Here is a 19,800-nt window from a genome sequence, read left to right as displayed (position 1 = left end):
TTGGGATCAAATTTCTGCAGATTTAAAGGAGAAAACTAAAATTCTTTCAATCAGTTATCATCATAATAGAATGCTCTCTTAAATTGACTGAGCATATCTGGAATTAATTCAATAGTTTTCCCAAAATACGCCATAAAATGTTTCATATAAAATATTTGTTTTTCTTGAAAAGGAAGTACAAACGAGCAAAATTATATTAAGCATTTTTGTTTGAAATATCTCAAAAGGATAACATCTTGAAATTAATAAAATTACTTACGGTTAACCCTGTATAATCATAAAATCCTTCACATATAGCCTACTTTCCTTCTTCAATTAACTTGTTCAAACAAGCTGTGTACAGTACCATATTTTGTAGTTTCTTCACGGGTTTATATTAGTGACATATGTATAGAACGTATGGCGAATAATTTGAAATATTCGTGTTTCCGTCAGTAGTTTACCTTTATTACAATTGCATTATTTCTCTTTTATTCGTGCACGCATAATTCAGATTGTACAAATAATCTACGTACTTTGTTCAAGAAGCAGAACCAGAAAATAGATTATTCGTTAGAATGTCATATTCCATTATGCTCACACAACTGTCCTAGGAAGCAATGCTACCGTAACTACAGTTGTGTTCACCGGTTTGCATACACCTTAGGAAATGTCCATTAAAGATCTGCATAACAAAAACAAAATAAAAGCATGGATCCTCTCCTGAACTCTTATATCTGACAGAAGGCTTTACCTACATTCGAATGTGAAAATGAATTTTATATTTGTGGTCCATTTAGAGACGAACTTAACATTGTATGGGATTTAAATTCCGATTCGTACGTGTGCTGCATCTCTTATATGGAAATTGCTATTTGTCTCTTTTTTCTCTCTCTCTCTTGTGCCAACGAGTGACCTGAAGGCTTGCACTGCAGTCTGAGACTTATTGTGCTTACCACTCCTATTCTGTGAATGATTGGGTAACCGAAAGGCCGCGCTCTTGTACGAGTATAGCACACTTCACAGTGAACTGAGCCCGGGATATGGTATGGATGATGATGATGATTATGATGATGATATGTGAATTAATAATTACGAAATGGATCCGAGGTCCAACGCCGAAAGTTACCCAGCAATTCTGCTTCAATTTGTTGAGGGAAAATCCCGGAAGATCCCCAACTAGGTAACTTGTCCCAACCAGGATTTGAACCTGGGCACACTCGTTTGACGATCAGACATGCTAACCGTTACTTCACAGCGGTGTAAACTACTATTTTTCTTTCTATTTTCTGTTACTTTTAAATATATATGTATATAATTACTGAAAAACATGCATATAATAATTAAAACATACTTCTATATTATTTATTTTACTTCAATAGGCCTAGTCACGTTCGAATTGCCTGTTTTTATTCGATTTCAACATTAAGCAATACACCTTCTGATCCACTTCTTTTATTTACTGAATTCACTTCTGGCACTCAGAAATAGTAGGTTCCTGCACCGAACACTTCATATTCAACTCTAGAAATGAATTTTTATGCACATGAAGAAAATTCTTGCATGGGTCTGTACTATTCCAATATCCAACTTTAGAATCGAAAGGATGTATGTTTTCGCTATTACACTTGCAACATAGTAGACTAAATTAGTACACATTAGCACCATTTTAAGCAAAATATTATTACATAGACTATTAAAGGTTTTATTATTTTGTCCTACAGAATAATATCTGTAATATTGACAATTAATATTTGAGAAGAAAAATTCGCTCCGGCGCCGGGGATCGAATTTTTCTCCTTAAATATTAATTATTACATAGACGTTAAGGCATAATGAGATGTTTCACAGTCTGTAGTTTATTCAGTGGTTAAGTTTAATAATAATAATAATAATAATAATAATAATAATGAATGATGATGACGATATAAAGTAGCTATTCATCTCAATGCCATGAAATAAGTTTTATACATTTTCACACGAGTCAGTTTCCTAGAAATGTCATAAGAATAACATAGGGTGAATTAGGGTCTGTTGGACAGTCGGGCATGTTGGACACATTGTACTTTAACGTGTTACCTCGCTACCTGTGGGCACCACATTCTGCTATAAGTCAATGACGGAAGTAGCCTCACTCGTGGCTACTTCCGTCATTGACTTACAGCAGAATATGGTGCCCACAGGTAGCGAGGTAACACGTTAAAGTACAATGTGTCCAACATGCCCGACTGTTCAACAGACCCTAATTTACCCTACAACTTGAAGCATCATATTCAGAAAAGGCATTTCCATCATGTGCTTAAAAACTTTAGTCGACGTTAGATTACATTAATTTTCAGCAGAGATTTACACTACTCACTTGTTTTTAACACAGTGACCCGCTGTCAAAATAAATTTTCTGGTAATAATCGTACCAGTGCAAGCTCTTCTTCTTTTATATAGAATAGATACCTGTAAAATGAAACAAGTTACATTTATGCCGCATAGATGCACACACACACACTATATAAGGGAAACCCTAATAAATATATATATATATATATATATATATATATATATATATATATATATATATATATAAGGGAAACCCTGACTTCAATATTTTTGAATGCCTACCCTCCAATTTTGTTCGAATGACTCTAAAACATATCTACACAAAATTTTGTTGTGATTGAAGCTTTGTAATCAATGCCGACTGGAGCGCGAACTCGCATGAAGAACATGCCTGGACTTCTCACGCTGAGTCAAGCCTCGGCCTGTCAGTACGTGCAGTACAATCATCTGTTATTGATCGTGTCGCACGTATTTTCGAGTCGTTACTCTAACATGATGTCACATCAATTACGCAGTACCAGGAAACGTTTGTTTTTAATAGGCGTTATAAAACACCAAATAACTGGACACAAATTACCATCAAATAGCCAAGTGCTGAAAGTTTTATTTTATAACATACGGGAGGTAAAATTAACTCTTAATGAAAGTGCTCATCTTGTGGTTCTTGAGTGCGTTGTATTTTGGGAGAATTCCGACAAGAGCTATTGAGCATTGTTCACAAAAACTTATTAACTTGCATTTGGAGTGCAAAAAAAAAAAAAAAAAAAAAAAAAAAACGCAAAGTTTGCAGATTTTTAAGTGCCGTGAAAAGAAATTTATAAATAATTCGGACAATCTAATTGATATCGCACATGCGAATGCTCTACAAACAATCGAGTTGGAGGAAGACATGATATTTTTACTTCAACAGTGAGAGCCAGGACGTAAAGTCTACTTTGCAGGGGTTGACTGAAAAATCGGGGATAAAAAAACAAAGTGCGAGGCAAAGAAAATTGGAAGAGAAAAGGCAAACGAGACAACAGTGTCCAGCATCTACTTCTACATCTTCTGTTGTACCTCCTTTTTCATCATCTGAAGATTCAGATAAGGGATTTCCAAGTTTAGATGAAATCGATGTTGGTCAGTTTTTAGATTTCTGAGAGTACATCAATGCAGAATGCTACAAGGCGAGATACCAAAAATTTTATCACTACAAAATCAGTGGCTGCTTTGGATAGATGTCAGCTGAGCGTAAGCGATTCTGTATACATCCTTCAGTCGACAGCAGAGGCACTTGGCCACAAGACTGAAGAGTTCCCTATTAATAAATCTTCTATTCATCGACTCACGCAGAAGATGGGAAGGAAAATAATTAAATCCATTTTAAAGAATGATAGCCCTGCAATTCTTGCTGTTCATTGGGATGGTAAACTGTTGCCCGCATTAAATGACAGAGACTCAAAAGAAGAAAGGCTTCCAATCGTTGTTTCATTTGGGAACATTTAGCAGCTCATCGGCGTTCCATAATTACAGAATGGTTCTGGCAAAGAACAAGCGAATGCTGTTTGGAATGCATTAACGTACTGAGTATTGAAGACAATATACAAAGTCTCTGCAGCGACACAACTGCACGTGTCTTACTTGAACAAAAATTGGACAGGGAGTTGTTTTATTCGTGTCATCACATATATGAACTTATTTTATGATGTGTATTTGCATGTAAAGCAAGTGATGTAACAAGCAGTCCTGATATACCACTAAACATTTGAGGGAAAGCTGGAAAAGTGTCAATGCCAATAATTTTAAAAGTGGCAGAAAGAATGTGGACGTTTTTTCAATGAGTCGGAAATTAAGGAGATCTTAGACTTTTATGACAGTGAATCAGATAAACCAACACTGAGAAGTGATTACCGGGAACTCGTAGAGCTCTCTTTAATATTTTTGGGAAGAGACTTTGGAAAAAAAACTAGAAATATGCCCTCCTGGGGCGATGCATCAAGCAAGATAGCAAGAGCAATATATTGCTTAAAAATGTTTCTGTTAACATCTCAACTTAAAATGTTCATTAAAGATAAAAATGCCTTAATGGATCCCTCTCAGTTCATGGTAACTATTTATGTCAAACCGTGGTTTCAGTGTAGTGCATCTGTAAAACCTCCTTGTCAAGATCTCTGCTTCTTAAAAATTCCCAAATCATATTAAAGAATAAATTTCACAATTTCAAAAGCAGCTGTAAAGAAATTTAATCGCCATATGTGGTATTTACCAGACGAGTTGTCTGTACTATCGCTCCTTGATGATGAAGTAGATGTACTACTCAAAATCAAAATAGTAGCAAAATTTGAATAGAGAGAATCTACACATGGAAAATATATATATTCCTGTTTGTAGAGAATTGGATGGGCAAATATTTGTAAGTTTAATTTTTTTTCTGATTACCATTCTTTATTCATTTAATTCGTTAATTTACATCTCCTAATTCAATCTTATCTACATTTCAGAGAAAACAATAGCCGACTTTGTGTCAACCAAGAACAGAGTTTTGTGTATTTTTGCCTGAAGATGGATGCTAGTTTTAGTCAAGAAAGTCCTTCGACATGGACGAGCAACACTTAATATTTAGAAGCTGAGAGGATAGTTAAGGTGTTAAAAGCTGTGGAATGTCTCTCCTGAGAGCGATGTTAAATTAATGCAAGATTTTCATCGACTATTGCCTGTACATGAGGAGCAAAAGCAATTTGTGTTGCGTTGTGTTCAGGAACATCGTATACTGTAACATGATTTCAAGAAAAAACACTGAAAAGAAAGTATAGACAAGAATCCTAAAAATCATAATGCACTCTAAAGAGCAAAAATGTGTTCAATTTTAATAAAAAAAATAGATATTATACATTCATCAATAGCTTTTACACTGACTTCAAACTACAAGACCTTGAATTCCTAACATTCAAATATGGCGTTCGAGTCGGCATGGCTTAATGTTATCCTGTTGAGGTGAAATTTTGTTTTTGAGTAAATCTAACCAAATGTAAAATATTTACGGGATGGGCGCAAAAATCTTCGACGTTTTTTTTTTTTTTTGATAGAATAAGGGGCACCCTAATAGGGGAGAGTAGCCATCGATGGACCGTTGTCATATACTTGGTCATATTGACTGTATGTGCGTGAAACGTCACCTCAAGGCTTCCTCCTCGCATATGTCACTGCTTAGTTGTCTTTGGTGGCGGAAGCAAACACGTAGACTGAACAAGAAGCTCAGATATGTTTATCTTATTTTTACTATAATTTTAAAGTAAATTTAAGTACACAGTACATTGACTAAATGCCATTAAATTATGAAATGACATATATAGCTGGAAGGAGTATTCTATCTGCTTCTTTTTTAGTTGTCTTTTCATAAATTTTGTATAACATCTTCAGCGCTTTTGAGATGTGATTAGAAAATGGCGAAGTCGCTATGGATGGACCAGCTGGAATTCCCATGAATGGACTGCATTTTAAAATGGATCATTCGTGGAAATCAATTCCAATAGAAATGAACTTGACAGTTTCATCCCATCTCACCCTTTCGATTCCGCTTTCGTCCAACCTCTCCTAGCAAGGTGATTGAAGAAACCAAGAAATGCTTACAAGAATATCCTAGAGACATGGGACTGAAAATAAACTAAACAAATCAGTATGGTTTTAGGCAAGGCATATGCTAAAGCAGCTTAATTATTCACAGCTATGAGTTCATTTCGTACCTTCGTACAGCAAGAGTTTGCCCTGTGAATAGAGACATTTTTCAAGATCATCACTTTGCTCCTTCAGTGGATTTCACAATTGAAGTCGACGCCATTTCTGATCTCAGTTACAGACTTAATACATTCATAATTATTTATGTGAATTGGTGAATTGTCATGATGCCACATCTAACAGAGAGAACACAGAGTCTAATCTCGCTCTCTCCTTGATACCAGGCTGCAGCCCATGTGTTGAGAAGCCAGAGACCACAGCAGAGAGCTATTAAGTTAACGGCCTCAACTTACAAGAGAGCTCTTGAAGAAGCTGAACTTGGGTCTAAGACTAAGATAGGGTCCACCTCAAAAAGGGACTGTTATCCACTACTGGAGAAGAAAATTAAATAAGCAAGCCGAAAAAGAAGACAATGAAGAACCCATCAGAAAGCAATCAAAATCAACTCCTGGTTTTGTTTAATGTGTGAAGAAACCATCGAGAAATATATGATTCAGTGTATGTCTTGCAGGAAATGAGTACGGTTAATGAAAATTGTGCAAATGATAGACGGAGTCAAAAGAAATGTTTGCGTGCCATGTGTGTCTTGAAAAGGAAGTACTGTTTGATCTACACTATAAGAATAATCTCTAACTCGAGAAAATAATTTTATGTGCATCATTATGCTGTCTCATTATTTAAAGATGTTTTCTAACATTTTTAGCTACAAATTAGCTCATGTGAGCAGCCTAGAACTTTAAAATAGTGAAATGACAAGGACTGTATTTTTCATGGTTTCAGTTTCAAAATACAATTACAATTAGTTTAAAAGTAAGTTCAAAATCCATTAATCGAATCTATGTTTCTTCATTGCTATGATTTGTCATTTGTAGACATTATTTTGAGATATTTTTAAAATTTTTCTTTTGGTCCATTAATGGGAACTTGGTGGTCCATTCATAGAGGCCTGTCGCCTTCAATGGACCAATAGCCGAATTTTTAATGAGCTAATTTTTAAACAGATGGAAATAAGATGTAGCCCTAAAATTTTATTTTATCAATCCTTATTAGTAAAGTAATTGTTCAAGCTTAAAAACTGAATTTTTTAAAGCATTGATTTTGTCAGTTATAATAAGAAATCGTTAGGTGTTCCATTGATGGCAACCTTACCCCATATATATATATATATATATATATATATATATATATACATATACAGAATATCCGCCTTCATATGTGATAATTACCGTCATTTTTCCAGGTAACCGAAAATGGAGTGTGCTGTTGATGAGAAAGCTGTAACGTTTACTGTGCTGGATAAGTTTGATCTGATGGTTTTTTATGTGAGATCTCTCCCAGCTTAAAACATGTGATGAATTTCACCATCGTCATTCAGACAAAACGAAATTGAATGGCTCCCATAGTCCCTCAAACATTACAAGCCCATGTTCAATTGCGGATCTCTTACAAACATTCGCGCTGCATACCGTCCTATCGCACCAGAAATGTGCAATATGTAAAGAAGTTTTCATGCTCGTATCATTTCGGCAAGGCTCATGAGGGGCATCAATCTTAATGTCTGTTGCTGCAATACTTTCCTGTTGCAATGGAACGGAAATTTACACTATAATAACTATATTCCATCTATGAGACCGGAGATTTGGGACATCCGCTATATATGACTACAAAAGTAAGACAGTAAACCTCTGGAAGATCTTTTGACATAAAATTAAAATAGTGTTCACATTAGTTCAGGAACTATTCTATCATATGTGTCGTTCATGCTTTATTCCGAATTTATTTCTTCCTTGGATTATTTCTTCCTTGGATCTATATATCTTAAAGAGCAAAAAATCGTAAAGAAAAATGGAGATATGTGTTTATCTGGATTCTTGCGATATTTTTCTTTAAGAGAAGGAATCGATGAGGAAAATGAAGAAAATCAGGTATCCTTAATGAATATATAGATAAAACACTTAAAGATGCAGTCAATGAAGCTATTCGTTTTTGGATCAACCATTCAGAAAATATTTTCTCCTCGTCATAACTTCAGTCGGAATCAGTCTATTATAAAAACCTTAATTCTTTCATTACCGTCTTATAGTTCTGTTAGCAACGAGCAGTAGAAAACCTATGAATTATTCTGTGAATTGGCAAAATAAATAAGAAATAGTACCGGGAAAATCATTTAGCAACACCTAAAGTTTATTTTTTTTAATCAGGTGCAAGATAAATGTGACTGAAGACAACATAAGTGGAGTCTATAACTTTGTTCCCAACATCTCCAGTGCTACAACCAAGAGGGTGGCGAGTTCTTGGATGAGATTGGGACAAACGATGAGATTCTGGCATGCAAGTAAATTCCTAATACAAAGACTGCTTGAAAACAATATAAATATTAGATTCGTAACAATTAATAAAATTTCTTATAAAAAGGTAATGGCTGTAATGCCCATGGTTTTTGGGGACGTGGAAGACCGATATTAATCGATTTATCTTCTCTTAGAACAATGAATAATAAGTGTAGAACATTATTACATACACCCTTTTGAGATGAACATCGAAAGAAGGCCTAAGGTTGAGGAGACTATGAAGACTGCTTAAAGGCATTCTTTTTACGCAAAAATCACGCAAGATACCTTACTGATCGTTGCTGGATCACATGTATCAGACATATCCCAGCGAGGCCGATTATAAGCTTTTGTTCTTAATTGATTTGTTTTATGAATTGCGATTGTTACCTATCGTTTGAGTGAAATGGAGGTGATAATATCTGCGAAATGACTCCAGGGTCAGGTGCGAAATTATCCAGCATTTTCTGTTGAAACATGAAATTAAATTAATCCATTTTGTTCAGTGTATATCCATGATTAATGGTTGCGATGGTAATACAGTATTATATAACTATACTTTCAACTTCAGAGGTTATTTAGTGTCTAAATTCAACATAAGGGAGAAATAATAGACACGTTTCTAATAGGGCATTCTATTAGGGACAGAATTTTTTTACTCTATGACTGTGTGTTCACAGGTTTACTTCCTCACTTAATAAGATCTCTAAAGATTGTACCGCTTTCAAGAGCTCATCTTCCATATTATACAGTGAGTAAACGAAATGAAATGCAAATTGCATTATGAAATTCATTAATCTAAAACGTTTTGTCATTGATCACTTTCATTATTAAAGGCCCGTCAACCGTGATGGGAATATATTCCCACCACGCTGTCAATTTAAAAGTAAAGTGGTACTCAAAACTCAAAATAAAAGTTTTGTTAAGAGAAATATATCAGTGAAAACGGCAAATTCCTACGACTCCCGTTCTGTCAAAATTGCGTGTATAATGAATTAATGATACACCAGCTGTAGTCGTGACATCACAACTCCAGGTACGAATAGTTACTGCGATTTTTCCTTAGAGCTTCACTCAGTAGTGTTTCGTACGGCGAAACAACTAGGATGCTATTCATAGACATTTCGCTAGCCCGGGCTACGAGCGTGCTAAACAGGATTCATATCATATCATATCGCTGACACAGCTTTATGAATACGAAAAACGTTAGTTCGCTGATCATCCACCGAAAGCCCGCGATAAGAATGTCTATGAATACGGCCCTACGTGTCTTATTATTTTATATACAGTATAAGTTTGTGTGCTATTCTATCGGAATATTTCTGTTCAAATACTACAAACATAGATCTTGATATAACTATTCATGTATTTCATAATCGCCAAAGATCACCGATTAGATTCAAAGCGTGGGAGAATTGAATAAATCGGCGTAATTTCGAACCCACTTGGAATTTCGTCGTTTGTTCTGAACAGTTCACTCCAGAATATTTTGAAATTACATCCCTGCTAAGAAATTAACTTTTTGCGTATCAAAACAATTAGACCGGTTGAAAAAGTGCAATCCCTTCTTTAGAATTGAAACCGGGTGAAATTAACGAACGTCATCAAAGTCAGTGAAAGACTGGTGCATATATATGGAAGAAGATGATAAAACAAGCAATAGATGAGTCATTTACAAGTTCATACACCGAACTTTGTGAGACAGTGTACGAGGAAGCAGAAACCAGTGATATCCAAGACCAAACCAGTGATGATGCCAATTTAAACACATACAAATTGCGATGAATTTGTTTTGCAATGTGAGCTGAGGAGTGAAATTTTCAGGGGTATTTCAAACTATGAAGTGTCTGAAAGTGACAAGGTAAATGATGAGGATGTGTCCTTTTGTGAAACGACTTGTAGCAGTAGTGACGAGTGCACTGACTCTATGGGAGAAACGGTTTTACCGAAATATAAAAAGAACAAGAGTGTTATATTTTTTTATTGTGTGCGAATGTTTACTCACTCTGGTTACCTTTTGTCCAATATCCAATAAAAATTTCTATGTGTATATTGATACAAATTTATCAGTTAAAACTTTGAATTTGTTTTTTTAAATGCAGGTTATAATAGGTTTTTGAAATTGATTACTTTTTTTTTGATCGAGTTATCACCAACATTGACACAATTATAAATGACCAAGAAAATGTTTATTGTAGATAAGATTATTAAAACCTTATAAAAGGAAGAAACAAATTGGTAGGATAAAAGGAAATGTAAAAGTTAAGACTCTTTTATTGTTCTGAGTGTAGGTTGCAAAATATAATAAATTGTGATGATTTTTTTAAATTAAAAACAATTTCTGATTAATCAAAATACAAAATTTCCGTTCTATCAGCACTTCGAAAGTTTGTGTACTTATTGTCAGGGTCGGGATATTCCCGACGAATTTCTTTTATTACACAAGAAGGTAAGACTTTTCTGTTTCCTCTTCCGAGGGATTTCGAAGAAATAATCCAGTAAACAAACTGTCTGTAAGCTACATAGCGTATGTTCCTGATATTTACCAACCGCAACTTTTCCCTTTCAAAATTAGACTCTGATCTCGCCATCATAACATGCCTAGCAGTATTCAACTTGTCTCTGTTCAGTACAAAAGCGTGAAATGCATTATGAAATGTAATACATTCAGTACTTCCCTTTACATCTCTTATCATTATATTTTCATAGCAACAGTAGCACTCTTGATGAGTTGCTAAAGAAACATTCATCACAGAAACACCAGTCCGTGGTTCGTAGCCAGTCTGTATTCTCACTGCTTTCTTTTCGTATTCTTACAATTTCACATTTCCTGGGCTCAAATTGATATGGCTGATTCCAGCAATGATTCATGGAAATAACTATTTCATATAAGACACGACACCGGACACCAGAAACTTACAATAATAATAGGAAGAGGCTGACGCGGGAAGAAGCTTACAATTACCATAACGCCCAGTTGCTGCTCTCCTCAGTGGAGTAACTCCGGGAATTTTTAATTGTGAATTGTCGCCGTTCTATTAATCGTACGACACTTGGATTTTCACAGAAACTAATCTTTACATCTACGTACTCTGTTAGAATCATTTTCTACCTAAAAGTACATTTTTTAAGTTGACAGGGCCTTTAAGTTATACTAGATTTCGGATCTCCGAAGACTAGGGCAAGAGAACTTCGACTTCAAATAACCTGATCCACCAGGTTAGGGGTTGTTACGAATGTATCAACGAAAGAAACCGAGCTGACCTCATGAAACTGCCTTGGATGGATCATGTTCATATCTTGCGCATGGGCATTTGATTGGAAACGTGCTTTGCAAAGTTTGAGACCAAACCCAAGACAGAAATGGGAGATCGACGCAAAGGATGACCTAAGGGCAATGGAGGTGATGGGATAGAGACATTTAGCAGGAGAGAGGTCACAGTGGAAAAAACTGTCGAGGGGGCCAAAACCGCCCTATATTTTACAGCCAAGAGAAAAAGACTTGATTTTGGAAATTGTCAGCATGATTTTCACTATTTTATATCACATTGAAACAAAGTGAGAGAAGCAATATATTTCCACACATACGTAAAATGTATGGCCATGTATATTATTTCCTTCAATAGAAGGTATCTTTTCAGTTATCAGGGACACCCTAAAGTACGACGGTCCCCAGCGAGCTTACTGTCATCCTCTGAGGAGTTTAGTGGTGAGAGGAATGCGGTTCCTACTAGCCTAGCGCGGTACTGGAGTGGGAGGGAACAGTGACAGTGGCAGTCTGGAAGGAAGTACAATCATACTGAAAACATTTCACTCGTATATAGAGTACCTAACACTTGCACACAGTCACACACTACTAGAACACACTACAGAACTGAAGACTGCATATTTTTGGACGATTCATACTTCCTACTCCGCTCGGCTCGGCTTGGCTGTAGCAACAAAAGAATCTACCTGCAACCCCCCGCACCGATGACAAGAATACCTCAGGTTCCAGCGCTAAACTCGTCGGAGGAAGACAGTACATACGGGCGTGACTTACCATTGGCTATGGGCACACGTAACACAGGAGTAATTTGGAATATGTTTCGTTTCGAGAACTAACGCCAATCTTATCAGAAGGATAGTTTAGAGACAAAACTGCAAAAAAAAAAATATATATATATATATAGAATAGAGTGATCCTTGCAGTGCTTACCACGAAAGGAAACTGATTTTCTGAAGCATTCCTTCCACCAATAATTTTTGGCTGTAGCGGACTTCCTACTTCATCCGTGGCACTGCCATCTGGAAGTAAATTATCCATTTCTGAACAGATAAGTAGGTTTTGTAAGTTGCGTTGATATTTAACTCGTGACATGTATGTTAATTTCTAAATTAAAACAAACCCAGAGATCTCGTTCAAGTTTCATGAGGAAAGTGGATCTGAATTTTGTTGGGACTATGTGTGTGTATTTTGTTTTGTCTTTACGAGATATGTCTGGACAGTATCCATCCACCTGCCTAGGACAATGGCGTCTTATTCCACTTCAACGTACTCCTATTGTGACCTCCCACAGAATTCCCAAGGTTCATTCCACTTTTCAAAACAATCTGCAAAGACTTCTTTAGGGGTCTCCTTTAGCTGCCTCGTAATCCTGTCCAAGGTCTGCATTCTTGCATTCTTCTACGTTTCAATGACGATTTTAGCTTTGGAAAGAGCCAGAAATCGCGGGGTCAAACCAGAGCTACGGAACTTTCACCAAGTCAGAGGAAATGAAGATATAGCACTGTAGGCCTATGTAAGTTAATGTTTATTTTGAGTTCGCATTTCGTAACGGCATTTGTCTGGTCTCTATTCTGTCATAGACACAGAGTATTGAGGGACTGGAAGATCACTTTTCTCATGCTGCTACTGGAGTGATGATCTCTGTTCCTGACTCCAGTGGCTTCTGGGCTCTGTTTTATCTTCTAGGCTGCTGACAGTAGCAAAACAAATGTAATTTTAAGTACGTAGCTCATTTTGTTTTTACGGACATGTATTGATTCTGTACTTCTACATGTCTTTCTAAGCTAAACTCGGGATTGTGGTAGGGCTCGGGTAATAACAATTAAGGTAATGTCGGGTTCGGATCTGGTTCAGATCGAGCCGAGTCTAAGAATTTCGGCCCGTGCAGGCCTCTACTGTATAGACGAATATGCTAGACATTTGTGGGTAAGAACCAGAAAAATTTTAGCTTTTACATGGCGATAGTTGTAATAATTGTAATTATTATTATTATTATTATTATTATTATTATTATTATTATTATGGAAGTACACCTACATAAGAATATCCCTGTTGTTGCTAGCATCTTGCCGTTCAGTCCACCCCGCCAAGACTAATTGCAAGGTGTCAACTTGTCCCAGGTTACCGACATCTATTATTGAAGTAATGAGGAATGTGGTCTACTATCTTTCTCCTTCTAGATGGTCTCCACTGAAATATTATTTTACGCAGGCAGACGTTCTTCCAGTATCCATACTATCCTCTAGGTCCTGAAATATAGAATATTTCATACATGCATTTAGTTTCAAATTTTCCACTAGGTGGAATCGTTATCGATCACTTCTTTTCTGTGCTTATTAAGCTCCTGATATGTCTCGGGACTTATAGAATGCACAAGAAGATGGATTCAATCATTAGAATGCGTGTTTCAATTATTTGTAAATTTTGACATGCTTTCGAATACACAGTAAACGTTATATTTTAAGGGTAAAAAATATGATATAAGCTGTATATTTAGAGACCTGAAGTATAGTATATTATACCTGCATTTGTGCCCTAAATGTAACCTGCATAATATTTTCAGCATTTTTTCTCATTTAAGTGACTTTTTTGAAGTGTAGAATTATATTGAATTTCAGAAATAAAACAAAACAGGTCTCAGGACCCAGCAGGATATATGTCCAAACCAATTTAATTATCATTCTTCTTTTCTGCCCGTCACTGTCTCTTCCGCATTAATTCCTGTTCTTAATTCCTTATTAGCTTCCTTTTCCACCGTTGAAATTCCAGCACTTATCAATAGCCCATCTTCACAGCTATCAATGTTTTTGTTGTGTGGATATAAAGAGAAAAATTTTGACGGTGCCATGTATAGTTTCCGGGTCGTTCCGTCGGTAGAGCATTTGTGCGCTAAGCGAAGGGTCCTGGGATCGATACTCGGCCCCGGAACAATTTTCCCTGGAAATTATTCTTACTAAAATTCTTGAGCTTTGTTGTATTCGTTGTTTTATCTGAGTTTTCTCCTATTCCATTTAGGTCGATGTATGTTCATGAACATAATATCTAATCGTTTGATAAACACCTAGTCATCAATGACGACTTCTACCCTATCGTGGCGATTCATTAACAGATATTCCATGTCTTTTTTATGCAAAAGGTCAATTTTAGAGTTAAAAAAGAGAACGAATGTAAAGTTTTGACGTGGAAGGTATACTCTGACTCACTCGCGGTTCGGTACCATGGAAATACAAGTGTAAGATGAACTTTGTGCCTCGTCAGTTTTCCACGTGATCCATGTCACTCCATTCTCTCCATATTTTGCGTCGTTCGTCTCGTTTCATAATCTGATTTTATTGGATACGCTGCTCTCATCCTGCTTTCGTAGTATTTATTTAATACTTAAATCCATCCTTATCTAATATAAAAATACTTAGCAAAAATAAAGATGTTTGCAATCCAAATGATTTCATATATCCCCTGCCGCTATTTTAGACTAAGTCACATAATTTTGATATAATCTGTTCATCAGCGATTGAAGGATATGTGAATCTTGTGCTGAGCTTTGTAGGCGATCAGATTGAGTTTATTAACTAGTCTAGGAAACTAAGTTGTTTTCTGATGGCGGTCACGATGTTGACGATGGTAATAGTGGTAGTGGTGGTCAGGGCCTGATTTACAATTTCAGAGGCCCCTTCTTTTCATATAAGACTAGGCCTGTCTATGTTTATTTTAAATTCTGACACCTTCTGCTTTCACAACGTACTTAATTTTCTATTTCGAGGAGGATTAAAAATTAAGTGATCACATAATTTATCAGTTATTAAATATGGCCACAAGGCAGGGTCAAAGCTGATTGTATTGATTGTAGTACCTGTGCCGTAATTTAGGGATTTCCAATGAATGTTCATTTTTCCTAGATTCTGGTTTAGGCTTATGTAGAAAATACCTTGACTGTTCACAATTTAGGAGCTGTGGCGGATTGTTGTCTGCATATGTAAACATCTTCATTAGTCTGTGTTAAAATATTCTTACCTTTTTGAAAGTGGAGATCTCTGTGTGTAAAGGAGAGTTAATGTGAGTAACACCTGAAGAAACATACTTGCTCAGTGATCAGCATTGTTTTTCCTGTTATTGAATTTCAATATCTTTCCGTTTTGTTTTATGGCACCTAACTCAAAATAGCTTGGGATTCCATTTTTAATTTTGGATATTCCTCTTTAACATCACCATTATACACCGATAATGGTCCTATATTAACAAAAATTAGGTAACCTGCCAGGAACACAGCGCTAGTACTTGGTTTAACATTTAATACAATGAGAACTGATAATGTTAATGACTTTAACTGCTAAATTCATTATTAATTGTTTAAATAGGCCTATTGTTACACTGTTACAATTGAATAATCTGCACAAAGTAACCAACTTTTACAAGTTGAACACATTAAACTCTGCAATCAACTTATCACTCTAAACTTAAAATAATGAAGTGATTTTTAAGCATTTTCTAACATCGTTAATTACGTAATTACTTATTTCTTCAATTCTGATTTCATTTGCAGAATTTATTTAAAAAAAGCTGGTTTCTGAATTTTGAGGCCCCCAGAATCATGAGGCCCTGAGCAGAGGTACCATAGGCTCCTGCCTAAATCAGGCCCTGGTGGTGGTGATTTATTTGCATTAAAAGATAATAGACATAATTTCGTGATGCCGACAGTTCTTGTACGGCTAAGATTAGATTACATACTGCTTGTATCCTACGTACATACCTGAGAATCCACAAACAGCAACCAGATACAAAATAATAGATAGCAACATCGTTTTAAACATCACCGAATGTAAATGGAAATGCATACCTGTGGCGTTGGTTATTTACATAATAGTTTGAAATACACGTAGGCCCCTAACTTGAATTATGATAGATATAAAATCTTTCTAATTGTGATTAACTACTTATTTCCATAATAAATATCAAGACAGATATTTATAGTTTGAAATAACCTAAGAGATTATTTACAGTATATTTAATAAAGCACTTATTAATATTTTACACATGGTTGTAAATATATTATATTAGTTTCAGAAACATTACTTGTTTAACATTGGTCGCTGACGTAACTGTGCGGCTTTTCTCCGAACAAGCGGGACGCCTGCTTGAAATCTGGACATGCCGCGAACCTTAGCACAGCGAAATCATGACATTGAGAATGCGCCTAGCAGGGGATAGTTCTAGGTTTCGTCCACTCCCTTGCAGTATAGTGTTCAATGAAGTTGCATTTTAAGTGAATGCAAAGTGAATAATATTGAAAGTAACATTTCGAGCTGCATTAAGGAATGTATGATTGCAATTATATATCTTGTTTTTTTTTTTATTTTGAAGTTCTTATTGTGTCAACTGCATTTTTAGTGAAGATTCGTGACTTGATGTCCAGTTACTTGTGTTCCATATTGAATCCCAGTTTGATTGTGGGCCTACACTTGGTATAACCATGCTGCAAATCTAGTTGGCTTCAAAATAAATACTACAGCCTAAATTATAATCGAATTTCTAATACAAAGGTTGGATAAAAACTTATGCCAACTCTGCTGTCACATGACGATGGTTTGTTGGAGAGCTGCCAGCTGTGTGGACATGAACAGGGACTGCTAGATGAGTTAATGCAGCCAGCGGCGACAATACTCTGTCAATCTGCTGCAGTGTGTAGAACGTTGACTTTCATAGGGATAGTGCGAGTGCCCTAAGACCATGTTTACGAAACTAGAGCAACGTTCCTGGGTCAAAATTGAAGTGGCATGAGGTCGTAGTACACAAGAATTTTTTCAGGACTGCGTCAAGCATGTGGCGATGGAACGTTGCCATATCGCACAGTGGCACAATGGGTTAAAGCGTTCCAGGAAGGCAAGGACGCCGTTCAGGAAAACCTCCGTACAGGACGACCCTACGTGGAGAACAACACAGTTCCACTCCTTGCTTCCCTGTTGGATGCTGAACGCCGATGGACTGCGCGTGAGTTAGCAGCGGAAGTCGGATTATGTCACAAAACTGTGCTCCACATTCTCCACAACATTCTGGGTTACCGCAAAATTACAGCGCGTTGGATACCCCAAGAAATATTCCAGATGCAACAATGGCACCGCTATGCAGTCGCACAGGCTTTGTTGAATCGGTACCAAAGGGAAAATGACGACTTTCTTGGACGAATCGTCGCTATGGACGAAACCTGGGCTCGCTCATACGAACGCCAATCAAATGAATGAAAGCATCCCGGTTCTCCTCGTCCAAAGAAAGTGCTGTGAATGTGATGTTCATTGTGACGTATGACATTGATGGGGTAATACTGCACCACGCTGTACCTCCAAGGCAGACGGTAAACGCGGACTACTACTGGAGGTTCCTGCAGCACCACCTTCGTCCAGCCCTCAGGAGAAAACGATGGCACTTGGTGCTATAAAACCTCATCATGAAGGCACTGTCTTCATTGCCCGCGTTCATAAGTTACCTGCGCTTGGATAGTGTGGTGTATTCCTAGCTTGTTGTGTGATGGGAGGGGAAGATACGGACGTTCCCTCCGTTGTACAGGTTCAGTGTCGTGAAGGATAAAGTTGCACCTTCTTTACATGACAGTGTTGTAAATAAATGCATTGCAACACATCCTTAGAAATTTAATAACATTGTATTATTCATAGAATGCAAAACTGTACAACAGTTTTCATTTATGATTCACCTATCGTCCACAGTTCCATTACAATAAAGAACAATACATTTCCGTAAAGTATCGAAAGAAAAACCTCTTCGCCTACCACTTAGAAACATTTTGAACCGAGAAATGCGCGTTCCACATCGCAAGACATGAGTGGTGCGAAACGAAAATATGAGCTGTCACACGTATCATCTGAGGGCTCGCCATTAACCGACGAAATATCTCTTATTTCACACATTGCTGAAAATCCACAGTTCTTTTTCAACACGGTCCCAAATTTCGTGTTTACCGGTTCCTAACTTGGAAGTGGTTTTGCTTCACATAGACTTTGGTACAAATATTCTACGAGTCGGAGGCCACTGAACATTTCGAGGGTTGACGATTCTAGTTGTTATATTGTTGTGGGAACATCTTTGTAAACATCTTTTATGTACAACAGATACCCATATTTTATTATTTGCGACACATTTCCTAATGCTGTTGATGACATAATCATAGCACGGGGATAAATATCTTTTGCGAAGAGTCGCCCAGTATATTTCTGCAGAAATGATTTGAAAGTAACATTTTGTAACTTGTGTAACGGAATATTGCAACTTACCATCATATTGCAGAGGTCGTTACAAAACTCTCTCTGAGTAGGCTTACATGAATTTGCACTCGATGTTGTATCATGTCTGCCAAACAGCGTTATCCTTTTTTATGTTGTTTAGACTTACAGTGCTTTTGGATGAAAAGCTTTCTGTGGCCTTTAAACTGTATATGGCATACTTTGCAAAATATATTTACTCCTTGTATAGTGAAATAATCACGGCCAAATTCCTCCACATATTGTAACAACTTCTGTTTCTTTACATCTGACATTACTGGCACTCTTGTTTACAACTTGCACGATCTACACGTGTCCGACCGACTGCTATACGTATTGAGAATGCGTCGAAACGTCGTACCCATCGCGAGTGATGTGGACGTGACGTCAGACTCTCGGTATAGCCCTTGTGCAGACAACTTGAATCGCGGCAGCAGGCAATGAAAAGGCAACGAGGTCCGCGCTTTACTCGTCATTCTTCATGAAGGGCCACCGGCGTGGCTCAGTCGGTTAAGGCGCTTGCCTGCCGGTCTGAAGTTGCGTTCGGGCGCGGGTTCGATCCCCGCTTGGGCTGATTACCTGCTTGGGTTTTTTCCGAGGTTTTCCCCAACCGTAATGTGAATACAAGGTAATCTCTGGCGAATCCTCGGCCTCATCTCGCCAAATATCATCTCGCTATCACCAATCTCATCGACGCTAAATGACCTAGTAGTTGATACAGCCTCGTTAAATAACCAACTAAAATAAAAAAAAAAATTCTTCATGACAAAGCAAGGAGTCACACCGCTGCTGCTGTCAAGGACCTCTTGCGTCACTGGCAATGGGAGATTCTGGAACATTCACTATACTCACTCGATATGAGTCCATGCGTTTACGATCTCTTCGCCAAAGTGAAAGAACCACTGCC

At 36.9% G+C, this 19,800-nt stretch overlaps 1 protein-coding gene across 3 annotated transcripts in view; it reads right to left on the bottom strand.

Moving 5' to 3' along the window:
* The window catches only part of LOC138713452 (brachyurin-like), a 35,097-nt gene extending 18,649 nt beyond the window's left edge, over window positions 1-16,448 (bottom strand). For 2 of the 3 annotated variants that reach the window (XM_069845563.1, XM_069845564.1), the window contains exons 1-3: window positions 16,373-16,448; window positions 12,556-12,644; window positions 2,339-2,430 (exon numbers count right to left, since the gene is read on the bottom strand). In XM_069845563.1, coding sequence (XP_069701664.1) covers window positions 2,339-2,430; window positions 12,556-12,644; window positions 16,373-16,433 — 242 coding nt within the window. In that variant the 5' untranslated portion in view covers window positions 16,434-16,448. The remainder of the gene's footprint in view (window positions 1-2,338; window positions 2,431-12,555; window positions 12,645-16,372) is intronic. The other variant, XM_069845565.1, reaches the window with a different exon arrangement.
* Between the last annotated feature and the right edge of the window lie 3,352 nt (window positions 16,449-19,800).

The sequence above is a fragment of the Periplaneta americana genome, chromosome 14, assembly GCF_040183065.1.
Source record: "Periplaneta americana isolate PAMFEO1 chromosome 14, P.americana_PAMFEO1_priV1, whole genome shotgun sequence".
Taxonomy (NCBI): Eukaryota; Metazoa; Arthropoda; class Insecta; order Blattodea; family Blattidae; genus Periplaneta; species Periplaneta americana.
The sequence above is the reverse complement of the archived record's forward strand: the minus strand, read 5'-3'. Positions and strand labels throughout refer to the sequence as shown.